The sequence below is a fragment of the Onychostoma macrolepis genome, chromosome 07, assembly GCF_012432095.1.
Source record: "Onychostoma macrolepis isolate SWU-2019 chromosome 07, ASM1243209v1, whole genome shotgun sequence".
Classification (NCBI taxonomy): Eukaryota; Metazoa; Chordata; class Actinopteri; order Cypriniformes; family Cyprinidae; genus Onychostoma; species Onychostoma macrolepis.
The window spans coordinates 36,218,449-36,236,295 of record NC_081161.1 but is presented as its reverse complement, the minus strand read 5'-3'; the positions used below and the strand labels follow the sequence as shown (position 1 = coordinate 36,236,295).

The 17,847-nt window shown below is 38.5% G+C and overlaps 1 protein-coding gene across 1 annotated transcript in view; it reads left to right on the top strand.

Moving 5' to 3' along the window:
* Positions 1-17,847, top strand: part of dnah2 (dynein, axonemal, heavy chain 2) — a 135,366-nt gene that overhangs the window by 97,535 nt on the left and 19,984 nt on the right. Inside the window, 25 exon segments of the mRNA XM_058781820.1 lie at positions 685-909; positions 1,015-1,119; positions 2,437-2,625; positions 3,040-3,125; positions 3,204-3,334; positions 3,422-3,571; positions 4,499-4,666; positions 5,257-5,417; positions 5,516-5,655; positions 7,900-8,032; positions 9,212-9,351; positions 9,515-9,725; positions 10,282-10,398; positions 10,531-10,672; positions 10,965-11,134; positions 12,130-12,246; positions 12,360-12,524; positions 12,638-12,763; positions 13,337-13,485; positions 13,786-13,852; positions 15,254-15,404; positions 15,876-16,024; positions 16,101-16,234; positions 16,387-16,531; positions 16,738-16,937. Of these exon segments, the coding sequence (XP_058637803.1) occupies positions 685-909; positions 1,015-1,119; positions 2,437-2,625; positions 3,040-3,125; positions 3,204-3,334; positions 3,422-3,571; positions 4,499-4,666; positions 5,257-5,417; positions 5,516-5,655; positions 7,900-8,032; positions 9,212-9,351; positions 9,515-9,725; positions 10,282-10,398; positions 10,531-10,672; positions 10,965-11,134; positions 12,130-12,246; positions 12,360-12,524; positions 12,638-12,763; positions 13,337-13,485; positions 13,786-13,852; positions 15,254-15,404; positions 15,876-16,024; positions 16,101-16,234; positions 16,387-16,531; positions 16,738-16,937 (3,671 nt within the window).

Genomic DNA, 17,847 nt, shown 5'->3' with positions numbered 1-17,847 from the left:
TCTAAAATGCTGATTTGGCATTCAAGAAACATTTCTTCTTATTATCAATATTGAAAACAGTTTCTATGGAAACTGTGATACATTTTTTAAGGATTCTTTGATAGAAAGTTCAAATGAACAGCATTTATTTTATATACCATTCTTTTATAAATGTATTTACTGTCACTTTTGATTAATTTAATGCATCCTTGCTGAATAAAGTATTAATTTCTTTCAAAAACAAAAACAAATTTTACAGACCCCAAACTGAACAGTACTGTACACTCACACACAGAACTTTTATTCTGTGTGTGAGTGTTTATTCTTTATTCATAGTGCTTATAACTTTTATATTTAGTCACCTCCAGGATGCTCAGAGCGCTCTCACTCTCTGTGAGTGTGTGTGTGTGGTTAATCAGTGTGTGCAGTGATATTTTAGTAGTCCACTCTCACATCTGTAATGAGCTGAGTCATTGCTCAGATGGCCCAACCTGACGAGCAAATATTAGAACACATGGTGAGAGCTCTACCATCATCATCATCAATCTCCAACTATCATCATCATCATCATCATTTGTTATTGTAATAAAGAGTTTTCCACTAATCTACAAATCTGCAGTCACGCTCACTGAATATTTGATCGTCTTTGGGTTTACTTGCTAACGCTCTTGTCTTCATAACATTATTTTTCTGTCTTTCTTTCAGACTAGCTCTAATAACGTGCAGGAGATCATCGAATCTCGAGTGGAGAAGAGGATTAAAGGTGTGTATGTTCCAGTGGGAGGCAAAAGAATGGTTGTTTTCCTGGATGATCTCAACATGCCCGCCATGGACGACTTTGGCTCCCAGCCTCCTCTGGAGCTGCTCCGCCTCTGGATCGACTATGGCTTCTGGTACGACCGCCAGAAACAGATCCTCAAGTGTATCAAGGTAAGACTGTGTGTGCGCATTTTATTAGTTTTTATATACAAGAGTTTATGTTTTAGATGTGCATAAAAATACATGTCTTCTCTCTTTTTTGCCTTGATCTAAAAGGACATTTTTCTGCTGGCTGCCATGGGGCCCCCTGGTGGAGGGAGGACTCAGATATCAGGACGCCTTCAGAGTCGCTTTAATCTTATCAACATGACATTCCCTACAGTGAGTAGAGACTGACTCTAAACTACGTGTAAATCGATGAACTTATGATGGAAGTATGACTGCAATGCTTTCCCGTTGGTGCACAGCATATAACAGCTTTATAGTGTAAAGCAGCTATTGACAAATAACTAAAAAGGAAAGAAAAATGTCATTTTTTATGCAAATAAATTAGAAAGTAAAAGGACTAATCACAATTCAGTATTAAAATATTATGATGATGCTATAGCTGTTGTTAAAATACTGAAAACTCTGCAATGATGTATGAAAACTTTAATCATATTGTTGAGATAGCACATGCAAGGATGAAACAATCTGCAAGTTTAAATGGAGTGTCTACATTAAGTGGTTTGAACTGGATTTTATTCCAGCTGTACAGAAAAATAGGCATAAGAAGAAGAAAGTAATAGGAATTTCAAAACAGTTCTCGTATAGCAAGCAATAATAAACCATGCTTTAAAGCACATGACTACAGATAGTTATTGTTTTTGTCGCAGCCTAGTTTGAAACTAGTTTAAAGCCACTTGCAAATAAGAACAAACACAAGCAATTTATCATAAAAGAGTCAATAATATTAGGAGTGAGTTATTATTAACTATTTTATTTCAGTTTTATGTCACACCTTCTGAATAATGAAAACAGTTTTATTAAAAAAATAATGAAAACTGCATACATTATTTCAGTGGTTAAATTCTGAATATATCATTCTTAACATATTATTCCTTTATAATTTTTTTGTTGCAAAATTGCATTAAACATTTCATTATAAAAAATGGCTTTTGATATATATCTATATAAATAAATACATAAAAGGGATACGGTTTTACTTGAAGCAGTATATTCACCCCAAAATGAAAAATCTGTCATCATTTACTCACCCATATGTAGTTCTTTCTTTCTCCTGTAAAAAACAAAAGGGATGAGATGCATGAGGGATGAGAGGATGATGATTGTGACTGTCAAGCTCCAAAAAGCACATAAAAGCACTGCATCATAAAAGCACCATAAAAGGGGTCCAAATATCTTGTGCTATATTCCAAGTCTTATGAAGTCATATGATAGCTGTGTGCAAAGAACAGACTAAAATTTGAGTCAGTCTCTTAAAATCTTGCTCACCACCCATTTGAACCTGCTTCAGTGAAATATGCAATAATGTCTAAACCTCATAAGTGAAGCACTCTCCTTTCTCAGATGGCGGTTTAATATGATGTTTCTGTGCATCAAATTCACCAATCACTTTTCCTCTTTTGTCTTATCTGCTCTATTTATCTTCTGTTTTATCCGCCCCTGTAATTCCCTCTCCTCTTCTATTCTCTCCAGGAGTCTCAGATAAAGCGTATCTATGGCACCATGATCAGTCAGAAGCTGCAGGAGTTTGAGGAGGAGGTGAAGCCCATCGGGGGGGTTCTGACTCAAGCCACCCTGGAGCTCTACCACGCCATCACCGCCCGCTTCTTACCCACGCCCGCAAAAATACATTATCTCTTCAACCTCAGAGACATCTCCAAGGTACTTAACATCATGCGTCATATGTGATTGTCTCTCATCTGGAAAAGGAGCAAATTGTGGTATAGGTACACCCAATCTGAGTGTAATATCACTTCTATTCAGACTGATTGATTCCAGGAAGATGAAACAAAACATATCAGTCCACTTTGCCACTTCAAGACCGCATGCCTAAGATTCAGATGTGTTTGAGGAAAGGAGTGACTGACCAAAAAAGACTGTCTCTCACTTTTAATCAGAGACACGTACATGGTCGTACAAAATAACACCTTTTCAGAACACGCTTTGAAAGCATCTGAGACTGCAAGGACACTTAGTTTATTTCTTTTGAGCTTGATCAGACAAACACATTTTTTTATACCTAACAAGAAATTAGACTGAAGGCTTTGTCCATGTTCAATATGTCCTCCAATGTAGGTGTTCCAGGGTTTATTGCGAGCACACAAAGACTTTCACGACACCAAACAGAGCATCACCCGCCTCTGGATTCATGAGTGCTTCAGGTACAAACAGGCACAGACCTGCACATACAGATACTTGTGTTAGAGGGAGAAACCAATAACGTTTTGTGTATGTTTCAGGGTCTTCTCTGATCGACTGGTGGATCATGCAGACATGGAGACTTTTGTGGGACTTCTGTCAGAAAAACTGGCTTCTTATTTCGATGTCCCCTACCACACAATTTGCCCCAACAAACAGCCTCCTTTATTTGGTACACACACATACACACATTGCTAATTTGTGTTTCACTGGGCACTCCTGGCCCTAATTACAGTTTGTACGTGTGTTTTTATTGTAGGTGACTTCCTGAGGGAGCCACATGTGTATGAGGACCTGTTGGACTTTAAAGCTCTTAAGGTTCATATGGAGAACGAACTGGAGGATTATAACCTCACGCCTGGTGTGGTGCCCATGAGCCTGGTGCTCTTTAGAGATGCTATAGAACATGGTAAGAGCACAGTAGTTTAGCATAGTGGTTAAAGATCTAGTGTGTGAGCCTACAGTGGGAACTCCATGAGCTATCACCATTGTGCATTTGAGCGAAGTTGCTTTTGGGTGACTATATCAAGGTGCCATTGAATTATGACATATAAAAAACAAATTCCACTAGTTCTGTTCTTTTGGAGCCATCGGTATTCATGGTACAGTTATATTACAGCTCTCATCATTTGCTTACATCCATATCTCAATACCCATGATTCAGTGCGCACTCTCAAGTCCCATAATTCAGTGACCAGTCTCCTCAGTTCTCATTCAGTGCTCGCACAAATATAACTTTCTTCAAAATCACGCGCACTTCAGCCCTCAGATCCCCCACAAGCATGAATAATTACCCTTCTCATTCCCACAATGAAGAACGCAATCGCATTACAAACCCCTCAGCAGGGAGAATAATTAGGCGGCCGGTTCCCAAGCCTATATGTCACTCACCCGCATGCAGGCATTTACTGTCAAAGGCGCATATAAGAATGCTTTATATGCATCCTGTCACGCACGCCGCACTGTGACATTAAAGCGGTCTCACATTCAGCTTGGTGAATGCGCCTCGCACGTCACAAGCACTCAGTTCAATGACATGCCGCTGCGCATAGCTGATTGATTACGAAATTAGCAAGCATAACGTGTATGTTTATATGCCTATGTGTTCGTAACTAATTATGGTTTTGTGCCAATTAGTTTCCTTTGTGATCAGATGTTTATTTGGCCTCCTGCAGCAATGATGTGTGCCTGTGTGTTTGTATGCATTGACATTTTAATGTGTTATACTTTGTGTTTGTAAATGTTGCATTGACCAAATGACACACATGATTCATGCAAGTAAATGAACTGTTATGATTCTTATGATGGAAACAGCGCCCTCTTTCTGCCCCCTCAGTAACGCGTTTGGTGCGTGTGATCAGTCAGCTCCGGGGGAACATGTTGCTAGTCGGTATCGGTGGCTCAGGCAGACAGAGTTTAACCAGACTCGCCGCCTACATCTGTAAGTTTACAGTCTTCCAGGTGGAGGTCACCAAACAGTACCGCAAACAAGAGTTCAGAGAGGGTGAGTTCTGCACACAATTTATAACTTACATTTACTCATGTGGCAGTTGATTTTATCCAAAGCGACTCACAGTACATTGAAGGTATACATATTACTGGGAGTCAAACCGTGACATTGGCATTGCTAGTACCAACAACAGATAAGAAGCCTCTCAAAACATCTCATGAGCTATTTCATACAGTCATGTCTTCTCTCAGTCCAGCTACTTGACCAAGCAAAAGTTAATTAAGTAGCCTGGTTGGGACGCCAGCAAACCAGCATCTAAAGCCATTTTGCCAGTAGTTTAAAGGGTTATATTAACATTCGGGCATGTTAAATTGTATTTCAAGACCAACTAATGTAAGGCAGTTGGCTGAGTTATATTTTCAATTTCAGATCTCGAATATAAAGCTCTTTTGATATATACCAAAGGCTTTGATATTTTGTCCTGTGGCATGTTGTCGTAAATGTTTCCAAATGCTGAGGAATAACGCCTCTTGCCCTAGCGCTCAGGACCAAAGGATCTATTATGTTATGCACATTGTAGCCTTCTCAACACAGTTTAATGTGGCCTCAATGGAATATTTGACATATTTCTTCTCCCCATACAGATATTAAAAAGCTCTATCGGCTGACAGGAGTGGAAAACAAGACCACTGTGTTCCTATTTAATGACACACAGATCGTGGACGAGTCCTTTCTTGAAGACATTAACAACATTCTGAGCTCAGGGGAGGTGCCCAATCTCTATAAAGCGGATGAGCTCGATGAGGTGTGTGTGTTTGTATACATTTTTAATGTGTGTGACTGTTAGGGTTAGTCTTCTAAGTGACAATGAGAGCAGATTTTTAACATGTTTTGTTTGTGTAGATTCACAATGCTCTGTCAGACTCAGCCAGAAAGGACAATATCCTGGACACATCAGACGCCATGTTTAACTACCTGATAGAGCGCGTCAGAAACAACCTGCACATTGTGCTGTGCATGAGCCCTGTAGGAGATCCATTCAGGTGCAATTTTGTTTTAGCGTGTTTTATTTGCATGACAAAAAACTGCATTGATATTGCTAAGCATTTGCAGCAAAGCTTCATACAATAAGAAATGGAGCAAACAACAGTGCAAATGGAATAAAAAAATGTATATCACTTATAAAATGAAAACATTTTCAATTTAATTATACTGGGTTGTGAATTTTCTGTATGATCCACAAGAATTGCATAAATCCAATTAAATAAATTGCTGTGTAATTTGACTGTTGTTCTGTAAAATCGAATTATTATTATTATTGTTATTAATATAATAATAATAATAATACTTTATTTTACAGTATAATTGTATTGCAATAGTTATTTTTATCTTTATTGATTCCATTTTATAATTTAAATAATAATAAAATTATTATTATTATTATTATTATTAATGTGTAGTCATACTGAATTAATTTAACAATTTTATTTATTAGGCATGTGATCAGCTACTGTTTTTCAATATGATATTCAATAAGATTGCAATAATAATAATAATAAATAATATTAACAGTAAGAAAAACAGCAGCTGAGCACATGCCTAATTATTAAAATAAATGAAATATGTAAAACTAAGCAGACATGTAACAAATAATACATGTAAAAGTATCAAGTAAGGGATAATCAACGGCTCCGCTGCACGTCAGGTGGTTCTTCGCCTCCACGTCATGCATTCAAATCGTTTAATGCACAGCTAGCCGTTGATTATCCCACTTATGCCATGGTAATTTGCCAGCATTCACATATTAAATGACACGCGAAAATCATCCATTTAGCCTAGCTAAGTAAATCGGAAATGTTTACTGTAACTGTCTCACAGTCACTCTGTATTACTATTCAACTGTAACTGTATGTTACTATGGTTACCAATGTTTATAGGAAGCACATTAATATAGAACGTGATTAAACTGACCTGGAGCTACCTGTGCATTTAAACTAATTTAATCAACACCTGCCAGCCAATCAGAATCGAGTATTCAGACAGAACTAGTACTGAGCAATGTGGCAATTAGTATTAATAATGAACATAAAGGAGAGTACATAAAGACAATGAGAAAATCCAATCAGTGTCCTTCATAGTGTGGCAGACATACTGTGCTAGTTACTGTACATACTATGGATATCACATGTAAAGGCATGATTGTAACCCGCCACCACTCATTCAGTCTCCACAAAATCCCATGTGCGTGGATTCAATAGCTGACTGTAATGCAGCACACATGCATGCCTACTGCTTATAATCTAATGTTCTCAAATAGTGAGTCAGCCTTGATTACCATGCTAACATTGAGATCCATCCTGTGGCTTCTTATGGCTTAAGATCTCTCTCTGTAGGCTTGATTCACAGTGAACGGCAATATACGGTTTAACTGAACAGACCCGCACACAGTATAGCTGCTTATGAATCAACCGATTCAAAGTGGATGCAAGATACAACTGTGTGAAATTAGAGGAAACGACAGGAGTAAACCTCTCTGCCACTGTCATTTCACACACATCAGGAAGACAAAACTCTGTCCTCCATCTACAATCTCTTTACCGTGTGCTGTCGTAAACTCACAAGTGTCTTCATAAACGATGTAGTAAATTTGGCTTCGCCTTTCTCTCTTTCTGTTTACTTTTCCATCTTTAGCTTGCTGTGTCTCAGTCAATTTCAGCTTCAGGGGCTTTATTGGCATGACGAACAACAGTGCATTTGTATTGCCAAAGCAGTAGCTTCTTAGCTGCAGTCCATAGTTATAGTGTGCCAAATCAATAATGATAAAATATGACAATGAAAATAACAAGGAAGAGCTATAATACAGGTAAATATTAGGTTAAATGAGAGACGATGATAAGTAAACGCAGTACATTGCTCACTGGCCCCGAGACACCGGCTGGCAAAAACATTCTTGCTTTGTAATTATGCCTGTCACACTTGCAGCACTATAGAACCATGCATGGGAAATGTTCTCGTTAATCACTCATTTGCATCTGCCGTCACATGAAGGAGGCGGTTGTGCGTAATGTGACCCGTAGGGCCCTGACTCATTAAATATGACAGCCCGAATCATCTGAGCACTCACTCTGATTGGTCTGGCTGTGGTCTGACTTTAATAAGCTTGATTGGACCGGTGGGTGATATTAGTGTTTGTGACAAATCAATGCAAACCATCTTGAACTGTCTACAAAATAGAGGGTTTATGGGTATGTTTGTTTGTGTATGTGTGTGTGTGTGTATTTGTTAAGGAACCATATTCGACAGTACCCAGCACTTGTGAACTGCACAACGATAGACTGGTTCTCTGAATGGCCACGTGACGCTCTATTGGAAGTGGCTGAAAGATTTTTGGATGGACTCTCTTTAGGGAGCGAGGATGGGGTGAGACACATCAACAGAAAAATGATCCAATGATGGTTTTACAAATGCTGTCAATGTATTACACACAAATCCACAAAGGTATATTATGGTTTAAATAAGTTAAACTCCACCCTATTAAATTATTTCTGACATGTATATTAGTTTGATAAACAAATAAATAAATAAAAAGCAGATGTACTTACAATGAAAGTCTAAGGGTAAGGGTACAACAGTTGCCACCCTCCCAGATTTCCATTGAAAGTGCATTACTCAGTTTATTTTTGTTTGTTGTGTTGTCCGTCAACTTGGACTTATACCTGTAGTGGTGTGAATGTAGTTTTTAATGCAGTTTTTTTCTTAACAAGACCATTGTTGAAATGTGCAAATCATTGTCAGACTACATTATTTTAGTTTTCCACAAAACATTCAGCAGTACAGCAGTACAGCTGTTTTCAACATAATAATAAGAAATGTTTCTTGAGAACCAAATCAGCATATTAGAATGATTTCTGAAGAATCATGTGACACTGAAGACTGGAGTACTGGTGAAAATTCAGCTTTTCCATTACAGGCATAAAATATATTTTAAAATATATTAAAATAGAAAACAGTTATTTTAAATTGTAGCAATATTTCTGTATTTACTATATGTTTCATCAAATAAATGCAGCTTTGATTGATTTGAAATTTTGACATTTAAAAAATCTTACCGACCCAAACTTTTGAACGATATCGTAAAACTTTTTTAAAGAGGGACAAATTAATGCTTAGAATATTCCTTTCATACACTCTGTAAGTCCAATAAAATCAGTGACACCCACCCCTGGGCTTTAATTTGGAGTCTTTTTGAGATGCTTCATCTCTTAATAGCTGTTATTGAATCATAGTTTAATTGAATTTCAAGTGTCGAGATTCATCAAGAGTCTTTGACTCTCTCATCCTTCATTTCTGTATGGTTTCCTTTGAGAGAGATGTCACACAAACCGTGTTTCTTTTTGCTCACTGTTTTTGAATTGCAAATCACTTTGACTTGAGGTTCTCCATTGAGACTCTCTGTTGTTTAGAGCGAGTTCAAGCCTAGTTTTGTTTTTGTCTGTTTTAGGGTTAGTTTGGGTTTATCATGTTTCTGTTGTGACCTTGTGCAAGGTTTGTTTTAAATGGAGGCTTCCACATCTTGTCATTTCTCTGGTGGCTTCACAGATCCAGACTAATGTTGCCAGTATCTTTGTGACCATGCACCAGTCTGTGGCCCAGTTCTCTCACAGGATGAAAGTAGAACTGAAGAGACACAATTACGTCACACCCACCAACTACCTGGAGCTGGTTTCTGGATACAAGAAGTAGGAATCAAACACAGTTTTATCTTTCCTGTTGTTTGCTTTTTTTTAGCTGCCATGAAGATTTAAAAGACGTGGTAGTTTCCTGTTTCCATTTTACTGTTGTCTGTTAATGGTAACTCTGAATAAGACAGAGTATTTATTCTGAAACTCTCTTTTTTCTCAGGTTGTTGTCTGAGAAGCGTGATGAGCTTGGAGAGCAAGTGTCTAAGTTGAGAAATGGCTTGTTTAAGATCGACGACACACGCAGTAAGGTGGAGGCCATGTCTGTAGAGTTGGAAGAGGCCAAGAAGAAAGTGGCTGAGTTCCAGAAACAGTGTGAGGAATATTTGGTTGTCATTGTGCAGCAGAAGAGAGAGGCAGATGAACAGCAGAAGGTGCGTGTGTCGGTCTGTCTAATGTTGAGGCTCTTTATTAGGACCGAACTCTTATATTATGGTATGAATAATTACAGCTTACGTGGTAACATTATACATTGTGATCTACTAATTTTTGTGGAAAATCAGCCTTGAAATGTTTTAAATCATATATTAATAGGGGATTTCGTAGTAAAGACTTAATCTTTTTTTAAAGTAAGATTTTCAAACAGTTTAGCTTTGTAACATTAGAGTTAAACACAAAAGATTTATTATGTATTATATTATAATATATAATAGAATATTTATAGTACTTTCTATTTATTGTACATCATAAATATGTGTAAATATACAGTACTTGTTGACACATTTCTGCCATCAGATGGTATATATAATCATACTGCTCAGCAATCGTCTTTTGTTGTTATTGCATACTGATGTTTGTTTGGTAAAATGATCGTGTCTGTGTGTATTTGTGTGTTGTTGTTTTTCTTTGTATGTGTTAGGTAGTGTGCATTCTTGGAATATTTATAACCTTCTAAGATTGGTGTGTTTCTTAATGTGTGTCTTTGTGTAGGCGGTGGGTGCTCACAGTGAGAAAATAGAAGCTGAAGAAATCAAATGTAAGGCCATGGCTGAGAACGCTCAGAGAGACCTAGATGAAGCACTTCCTGCTCTAGAGGAAGCCATGAAGGTCATTCTGCATTCATGCGACTATTACTTTCAATACGACATCATACAGCTACAGCGCCAACTGAATATGTGATACATAATGTTTTCATCAGCACATGAAAAAACTGTGGTAATCTTGTTGGACTGTCTTCAGGCTCTGGAGTCACTGAATAAGAAAGATATGACGGAGATCAAGTCTTATGGCAGACCTCCAGCTCTTGTGGAAACCGTCATGCAGGCAGTTATGATCCTCAGAGGATGTGATCCAACTTGGGCGGAGGCCAAGAGACAACTGGGTACGAGAAAGAGAAAGTTCCAGATCTTTATTAAATCACTCCATCACACTGATGTCACACATGGATTCAGGCACTGGCTCAGGCATGAAATCCATACCAGACTACTGTATAACCAAAATCACATGAGCCAGACAGAGAAAGGGGAGGGTTGGGTGATTCATTAGCATGCCAGGATATATTTAAAAAGGTCAGCACAATGCGGTAGAAAGCACATAACCACAGAACAGATTGCAGAAAAAAATGAAATACTGTATGTGCTTGCCTGAGGCTGAATTCAAGCCATTTGTTTTAGGAGAGGGCAACTTCATTAAGCAGTTGGTGAATTTCGATAAGAACAACATCTCCGACCGCGTGCTGAAGACCATTGGACAGTACTGCACGCAGCCTGACTTCCAGCCTGAGATCATCGGACGGGTTTCGCTCGCTGCAAAGTCCCTCTGCATGTGGGTCAGGGCCATGGAGGTACAGCAATCATGATCAATTACAGCGGTTACAGAATGGTGTTATGCTGCCCTTGTTATAAAAGATATATATATATATATATATATATATATATATATATATTATATATATATTTTAAGGCAAGTTCACACCAAAAACAAAAACTATAATGGTAACTATATTACCATCAGCACCAGTGGTTTATTCAAAGCACTTTAAAGTCACCATGAAATCCAAATGGACAATTCTTATTGTATATCTTTTATTTTTTGTATGTATTTCAGTGTTTATTATAAATTATTTATCCATGCACATTAACTTCCCCACCCCCTCACAACAATGTCTTGTCTCTGATAGCGTGTGCATTGGCGCAATGACTGGCCAATAAATTCCTGTCACCTGTCACTTACATGAGATCGCAGTAATTAGAAAACAGCAACCATCCAATTAATTCCAAATAGACAAAATCAAGTCCCACTTTTTTATTTATTTTTTTCATTCGAAAAGCTGTTTCTCTTAGATATAAGTCACAATAGGGAAGGAAGCACAATAAGACAATCACAATTTCTGTTTTATTCTGATTTTTATTGTTTTTCAATATTTTTATTGTTCTTTAGCTGGTAAAACAATCGATCCTACATAAATTCCTATAATATCTTTCCTGAAATAGTGGGCTCTTCTAAGTGCAGTCAAATCTACTGTTTCTTGGCGAATTTTTGTAATTTCAGTAGAAATGTGCGATAAAAGTTTTGTGTAAGAGTGAAAAAGTTCCCCACAGATTTTCAAGTTTGTCATGCAAATTTGCCCTGTTTGCCTTGTTTTTTAAAGTGACTATTATTTGAGTTATACGTCTTGCTACACCTTTGAAACTATAATGTTTTTTGCCTGCAAAATGTCTCAACATGTCAAAAATAAATGTTTTTTAGATATTGTTAAAGTTATCATTCTTGATATAAAGGGGCCTTGACACTGAAACTTGTTTTATGTTCTCATACCTTTGTGTGTGAAAATATTAGGTATACGGTCGTATCTACAGGGTGGTTGAGCCAAAGAGAGCCAGGCTGCATGGAGCAATGACTCAGCTGGCTGAGAAACAGGCCTCACTGGCTGAGGCCCAGGGCAAACTCAGAGAGGTCAGCATGTGTCAGTCTGTCCTGCACTATATTTGTGCATGCATGTGGGCATGATGTTAATAATATTCGAGTTATATAGTGCTAAAAACATGTTTGTATATGTGTGTCTATAGGTAGGAGAGAAACTGGATCAGCTGAAGCGGCAATATGATGAAAAGCTGGCCCAGAAAGAGGAGCTAAGGAGGAAATCTGAGGATATGGAGCTCAAACTGGACCGGGCCGGCAAGCTGGTGTCTGGACTGGCAGGAGAGAGAGTTCGCTGGGAGGAGACAGTGGCTGTACGCACAAACACACACATAGTCACCCTCCAGTCACCTTGATGTTTTATATGTGGATGTGAAAATGCAGCCAGGGGTCTCTGATGTGATTGTGAGTGTGTGTGATGGCTCAGGGTCTGGAGAAGAACATGTCCTGTCTGGTGGGAGACTGCCTGCTGGCTGCTGCTTTCCTGTCCTACATGGGCCCTTTCCTGTCCAACTACAGAGATGAGCTGGTCACAAATATCTGGATGAAACAGGTATCTGTCTACCTGTTTGTTAAACTGTCTATCATTTTATTATTATTATTTTTTATTTTTTGACGGTCTTTTTTTCTTTCTTACCTGTCTGTCTTTCTTTCATTGTATCATTCTGGCAATCTTTCTGTCTGCGTTTTTCTTTCTGTCATTCTATCTATCTGTTTGTCTGCCTGTCTTTCTCTGACTATTGTTTTTTATGTTATTCTGTTGTTTTGACTGTCATTTTCTTTTGTCTGTCTGTCTTGCCTTAGCTCATCTTTAGCACCCAGTATAAACTTGGTGCTAATTAATTGTATTGATATAGATAGATAGATAGATAGATAGATAGATAGATAGATAGATAGATAGATAGGGTTGCGTCAAATTAAAAGAAAAAAAACACTGATCTAGAGCATTTGCTGTAAGTTAATTTATAGTTTTGCATTGAAAACTGGTTCAGTATTGCATAGTATTGCACACTTCACAGGTTAGAATATTATGACATTATGCAGGTGACAGCTCTAACACTTAATTTCTCTTTCCTCTCATTCAAATGTCCTTGCCCGAATCCTCCGCTACCCTTTTCATCTCTAGGTGAGAGAATTGGGGGTGCCGTGTTCTCCGGGGTTCAGCTTTGCAATGTTCCTGTCTAAACCCACGGCAGTGCGCGAATGGAATATCCAAGGCCTTCCGTCTGATGCCTTCTCCACTGAGAACGGAGTCATCGTCACCCGTGGCAACCGGTCAGGCCCGGAGAGCCAATCCCTTAACGCTAATTAGAATAATGATGATATCTCATGAATAATGAGCAGTAATGAATAGTGATTGGAGAATAATTAGCTAAAGATAATAGTAAGCTCAGTTTTCTTTGATTGTTCATTTATAGCTAATGCTAATTTCCTCCCTCACACATACACACACACCCCAAACAGATTAATGGCATTTTGAGATTATGGATTATTAGGAAATAGCCTATTTATGGATAATGTGACATGCATTTATAGTGAGAGCTAATGTTTCTCTCTCCCTGTCCTTCCTCACAGATGGCCACTAATGGTGGACCCTCAAGGACAAGCGCTAAAGTGGATTAAGAACATGGAGTCCAAACGGGTGAATATTACACACACACACACACTTGTTTCGCTATCCTTGTGGGGACATTCATAGGCGTAATGGTTTTTATACTTTACTTACCGTATGTGCTATTGCCCTACACCTAAACCTACCCCTTTCAGGAGACTTTGCATTTTTAGATTTTCAAAAAACTTCATTCTGTGTGATTTATTAGCTTGTTTGCCCATGGGGACCTCAATTTAGGTCCCCACCATGACACGAGTCCCCATGAGTCTGTGTGTATTCAGGTTTAAGTCCCCACCTGAATAGAAAAACAAGTACACACACACACACACACACACACACACACACACACTCACACTCACACACACACACACACACACACACACACATACACATACACATATCCCATATATATGAATTCATAGGATATTTGTACTGAACTCAGACTACATTATTTTGCTGTAAATGTCTTGGTAAAAAATACAGACATCAGAGCAGGGCAGAAACAATGGAAACTGAGACTGCCGTGATTATTAGACAGTGTTAGATCTACTTCTCCATGGAGAAAAACATAACCCATATTCAGTGCCAACATTACCTGCTCAGAGTCACGATGCCTCATCACATGACTCACCGTCTAACCCACAGACGAGCCGTTTTCAGAGCCTTAATTAGAATACAAGAACTCAATTCTCCTGTGAGTTGGAAACTGCGTCCCCTGTGAGGCCGCATCTCCTCACCTGCTCTCCTTCAGCAGAATACACCTTCCATTTATCACTCCCTCTGAACACAGATGCACATTAATACACTCGCTCTCGCTCTCTGTCTCTGTGCTGGGGCAGAGATGGTTTTGTTTGCTGAACGAACGAGATAGATAGATAGATAGATAGATAGATAGATAGATAGATAGACAGATAGATAGACAGACAGACAGACAGACAGATAGATAGATCGAAAGACAGATAAACAGAAGGATGGATGGATGTGCGGATAGGCTGTCAGGTATGTTCAAAAGGAGACATAGGAGGACGTACACTTTCGATTCATCTCTTGGGATAATTTGCTGTTCTGCTTCAGCCTCTGTTCTTCTTCTCTCTCTCTGTCTGTGACCTTTTCCTCCTCTTTGCAGGTCTTTTCTCATCTGTAGTGGTGAGTGTCTGGAGCGGCGAGTGCCGTTCACACGCTACAGTTAAACGTTGACATTTACGAACAATAACAAAATGACAGAGCCGAAGCCTCTTTTCTGCCTCCTCCAGCTCTTCTCCGTCTCTTTCACATCCCATTTTCTTTCTTCAATGTCCATTTATCACTTTTGAATCATATTTATCCTCTCTGCTACCTTTACTTTTTTTCTTCTTAGTTGATGTCATTATCTCGTCCTCTGTGTGTCCTTCATGTTCTCTTCTAGTCTCATGTTGTCTCTCTCTCTCTCAGGGCTTGAAGGTAATAGACCTGCAGATGCCAGATTTTTTGCGGATCCTGGAGAATGCGGTGCAGTTTGGTTCCCCAGTTCTTTTGCAGAACATCCAAGAGGAACTAGATCCTTCACTAGCCCCCATTCTCAACAAGTCCCTTACAAGAGTTGGTCAGTCCCCTCTATACACACACAAACACACACGACTCACCATTGACTGATAACATCGCTTAACAATCAGGATGACAGAATATGCAGGATGTAATGGGTTCAGGTTGTGTATATATATGAATATGTGTCTGTTAAAAGCATTTTTTGATGTTATAGCAGTGTAATTTACTGGTATGATGCTAATTAAAGCTTATTTTATTTGAAAAAGTATTTTTGCTATAAAATTATCTTTACATCATGCAAACCATAATAAATTTAATGAAATAAAATAGCTTTAAAAAATCTGTATTTTTTTTTTTCTAATACTTAAAAATAGCATAAGAAAAAATGTCTCATGGCCAGAGAAAATGTCACCAGGGCAAGTAAAATTTGGCACAGTGATTAAAGATTTGGCCTGGCAAGGTTGTAGGTGTGAATTCCACAAGGAATGATCTGTGGAAATATTGCATATCTCTTGTGTGTGTTCTGCAGGTGGGCGTTTTTTGTTAAAACTGGGAGATAAAGAATTGGAATACAGTCCTGAATTCCGTTTCTACATGACCACCAAACTGTCCAATCCACATTACACTCCTGAAATCTCTTCCAAAACCACCATCGTCAACTTTGCTGTTAAAGAACAGGTCAGTGTGTGTGTTAATGAACTTGTTCCCATGACGAGAGGTCTTTGAGGATGAAACATAACTCTGTGTGCATCAGGGTCTGGAGGCCCAGCTGCTGGGGATCGTGGTGAGGAAGGAGCGTCCTGAGCTGGAGGAACAGAAGGACTCTTTGGTGATCAACATTGCCTCTGGCAAGAGGAAACTGCAGGAGCTGGAGGACGAGATCCTGCGGTGGGCGGCACACACACTCGCACATGTCACAGCTCTGCATTAGCACCTTCATACAAGTGCCACTAACACATCAGTAATTCTAATCAACAGTGTATTTATACTAGCAAGTCTCACATTTTGCACTTATCCATTTTGTTTGTGTGTGTGTACAGATTGCTGAATGAGGCGTCTGGCTCCCTGCTGGATGACGTTCAGCTGGTGAACACCCTGCAGACCTCCAAAGTCACGGCCACGGAGGTCGCAGAACAACTGGAGATCAGCGAACTGACCGAGAGCCAAATCGATACCGCCAGAGAGGTGAGAGAGAGAGAGAGGGGATGAGGGGGAGGTCAAGGAGAGAGAGATGGTGTGAGGGAGGGTGCTGAAAGGGTTGCCAGATTGGATTAAAGATTGCGCCTCTGAATAAGGCAGAGAGATAAAAGACTGCTGAGATGAGGATGTTGATAGCAGGAGAGGCAGATAAAGCTATAGACACCACTCTGTGTGTGTTTGTGTGTGTTCAGGCCTACCGCCCCTGCGCCCAGAGGGCGTCCATCCTTTTCTTTGTACTGAATGATCTGGGCTGTATAGATCCCATGTATCAGTTCTCTCTGGACGCCTACATCAACCTGTTCACCCTGAGTATAGAGAGCAGCCCCCGCAGCCACAAACTGGAGGAGAGGATAAACAACCTCAACAGACACCACACTTATGCCGTCTACAGGTCTGAAACACAAACTCACACACTCATACACATGCATATATTTACAGAGGTGTTACTTTGTTACTGTGCAGTTTTTGGAGTTTTTTCACTGTACTTGCACTCTTATGCCCCAGAGGTTGATTTTTATTAAAACTTACAGATGCCTGTAGCATGTACTTTTTCTAATTTCAAGTTTTATTGTGTCTTAAAGCATGAAAATCTCTTTTAAAAATTATTACATTTTTATTCAAACTATTTTAATTGTAACAAAAATTAAATATAAAAGCTATTTTAATATTTCTGTGAAAATTATATATACTGTCTCCACTGCCAATTGAAAAGTTTGGGATCAGTACGATTTTTTAATGTTTTTGAAAGAAGACTCTTATGCTCACCAAGGCTGCATTTATTTGATGAAAAAAAATGCAATAAAAACAGTAATATTGTGAAATATTATTATAATTTAAATAACTGTTAATAAATACAAATATTTGATGATGGCAAAGCAGCTGTAACTCCAGTCTTCAGTGTCACATGATCCTTCAGAAATCATTCACATTTCTTATTACCACAACTGAAAACAGTTGTGCTTAAAATATTTTGTGGAAACCGTAATATTTTTTTCAGGATTCTTTTTGAACTAGAAAATTTAAAGAACCACATTTATTTTGAAATGTCACTGTTACTTTTGATTAGTTTAGTGGGTCATTGCTAAATAGAAGTATTAATTTCTTTTAAAAAAACTCAAAACTTTTGAACAGTTGTGCATGTACATAGCACTTATGTAGCATTACACAATATATATATATATATAGATATATATTTTTGTAACATTTTATTTATGATTTTTTTTTATTTTTACAGAACATCCCTATCCCCAACATTCAAATCCCTTACAAATGAGCGAGGAAAAAAAACAAAAAACAAAGCT